General features: G+C 45.7%; 1 protein-coding gene across 5 annotated transcripts in view; it reads right to left on the reverse strand.

Moving 5' to 3' along the window:
• ppargc1a (peroxisome proliferator-activated receptor gamma, coactivator 1 alpha) overlaps positions 1–2,031 on the reverse strand; it is a 50,159-nt gene extending 48,128 nt beyond the window's left edge. The window contains exon 1 of one of the 5 annotated variants that reach the window (XM_014004369.1): positions 1,667–2,031. In XM_014004369.1, the coding sequence (XP_013859823.1) occupies positions 1,667–1,714 (48 nt within the window). In that variant the 5' untranslated portion in view covers positions 1,715–2,031. Of the gene's footprint in view, positions 1–1,098; positions 1,249–1,666 lie in introns of those variants that run through there. The other 4 variants (XM_014004368.1, XM_014004373.1, XM_014004371.1 and 1 more) reach the window with 4 other exon arrangements.
• Positions 2,032–2,262: the final 231 nt, after the last annotated feature.

Below are 2,262 nucleotides of genomic sequence, written 5' to 3' on the forward strand. Positions count from 1 at the left end.
CTACATGATTGTGCGATGACATGTTGAATATATTGTGCAGCCTTTGTTTAAACCTTTGGAAAACTAACTGAAACCATAAATAACAGGAAGAAATTTGCAGCACTTTACCAGACTTTGTCATTGCCATTTTTTTTGTTTTGTTTTGTTTTTTTCATTTAGGGTTAAAAAATATTTAGACTCTTTGCTCACACAGTCATGAATCCAACCCTCTCCTGATGTCTTAGTTGAAACACACATAATAAAGCAGAGGACCGCATCAGGCGTTTAAGAACGCCACAGGGAGGCATCAAGAAAGATATAAGACACATATCCCTGGGCAAAGCCATGAGGTATTTGGCCCACAGATTTTCGAGTTGGGGTTTGACTCAGGGCAAAGCTTAGAGAGAAGGACGCTGTGCCAAGTGGGGGAGAAAACCCGTCCAGACATCGGTGTCACAGTTCATGTCCTCAGAATGTTGCCAGCAGCACACGGTGAGACGAAAACTCTGAGGGCTCCGATCCAGTCCGACAGGACACAACTGTAACCAAAAGCGTTCAAGTATTTTGACAACTGGACGTCCTGTGCTCTCTTATCTCCTGCTGAATTCCTTGAGCAAACTAATGAAATAGCGCCGCCATCCAGCTCCACAGACCATGCAGCACGCAGCGCAGCGCTCCGGTGATTTACGCACAGCGCCGCGCATGAAAACACCTGCTTGGATCATGGTTATCAGCTGAAGCACTGATGGCAGCTTTTAATCTGCAAACATGCAAAATAAAAAATGTAAACAACAAAAAAATAAATAAAATAAAAGCACAAACAAAACCAAGAATGGATTTTTAAAAAACGCTTTGAGATCAAACTCCCCCTGAAGCTGAATTATGGCGAACCTTTCCAAACAATAATCTTTATTATGCAAGTTTGTCATGCACGAACCAGACTGCAGCGATTTCATGACAACTGAAACATCAAAGAACTCATGCCGACAAAGCCTCCAGTTATTTACAAAAAAAAAATACCTTCAGCCAGGTAAGATAAGACAATAAAAGTCGACTGGAGACATTAAACAGGAAAGGAATCTGCGTTAAATCACCCAACATGAAAACAAAACCACCGACTTTATTTGGAGGCTGCTGCTCTCCCATAAGGCTGCGCTCCATGCGCCGCTCTGGATGCTGGCTGCCGGCKCAGCCCGCTCAGAACCGGTGATGCTCCTGCGCCAAAACACGCCTCACCGCGCGCAAAAAGCTCCAGAAACAACACCTCTCCAGACATTCATCAGAGGAAAGGGGGGGGGGGAGGGGGGGGGGTACGTCCGTGGGAGCCTGACTTCGAGACATTTCGAGCCGAAAGCACCTCTCTGCACCAGGAGCACGCACGCACTGAGCAGATCCTCTAAATGAGAGAAAATAGATGGTCCTGAACCCCCCCGTGCAACGTTTCTGGCAACATCATAAAGATCCCCTCTTGTCAGATATATATGTGTGTGTGCGCGCGTGTGGATCGATCCTTCGCATCCTCAGCCGCGTCCAAACGCGCACCAACACCGGTGAGTCTCGGACAGCAGAGACTTGTCCATGATTCCAGAATTTTTTTTTTTTTTTTTTTAAAGAAGGTTTCCAAAGGTTGAAAAATAAAAATAGAAAAGACAGGGAAAAGAAAAAGTCGGGATTATTATTTTCTCACCTCTAATTCTCTCCACACAGAGTCCTGGTTACACCTGTCCCACGCCATTCAGCCACTGTGAATGACGGTCCCCGAAAACCCCCCAAAAACAAAAAAAGGAAAAAAAAAAAAAAAAAAAAAAAAAGAAATGAAGAAAAAAAAAAGCCAAATCCACTCGCGCTTCCCACTCGCTCTCACGCAGGCGACTGCTGCCCCTCGCCGAGAATGAACCGAGGGCACCTGTCTTACAACTGCTTTCCATCACATGACAAAGCTATTAAAAGTAGGCAGGGGAGTGACTCCGCGTCCGCTCCACTCGGCCGGGTGACGCGCGGGGAGCGGGCGGAGTCTGGCAGGAGTAAGGAGGAAAAAAAAAGAAAAAAATAATCCACACACACGCAGAGACACGCGCGTACACACAMGCGCGCAAGATTGAGGCGAAGAGAAAAAAAAAGTTCCACCTTAAAACCAGCTCAGAATCTGCCCATTTAAARCACAGCGTGCATCAAACACAAGAAGCATTCTGTTATACGTCAGTTCAAATAGCCTGTCTGTCGTGTCTGTTAGCAAAATATCTAACGTACAACTGGGCGGATTTTCATAAAACTTTCCTGAAG

The sequence above is a fragment of the Austrofundulus limnaeus genome, unplaced genomic scaffold (assembly GCF_001266775.1).
Source record: "Austrofundulus limnaeus strain Quisiro unplaced genomic scaffold, Austrofundulus_limnaeus-1.0 Scaffold23, whole genome shotgun sequence".
Taxonomy (NCBI): domain Eukaryota; kingdom Metazoa; phylum Chordata; class Actinopteri; order Cyprinodontiformes; family Rivulidae; genus Austrofundulus; species Austrofundulus limnaeus.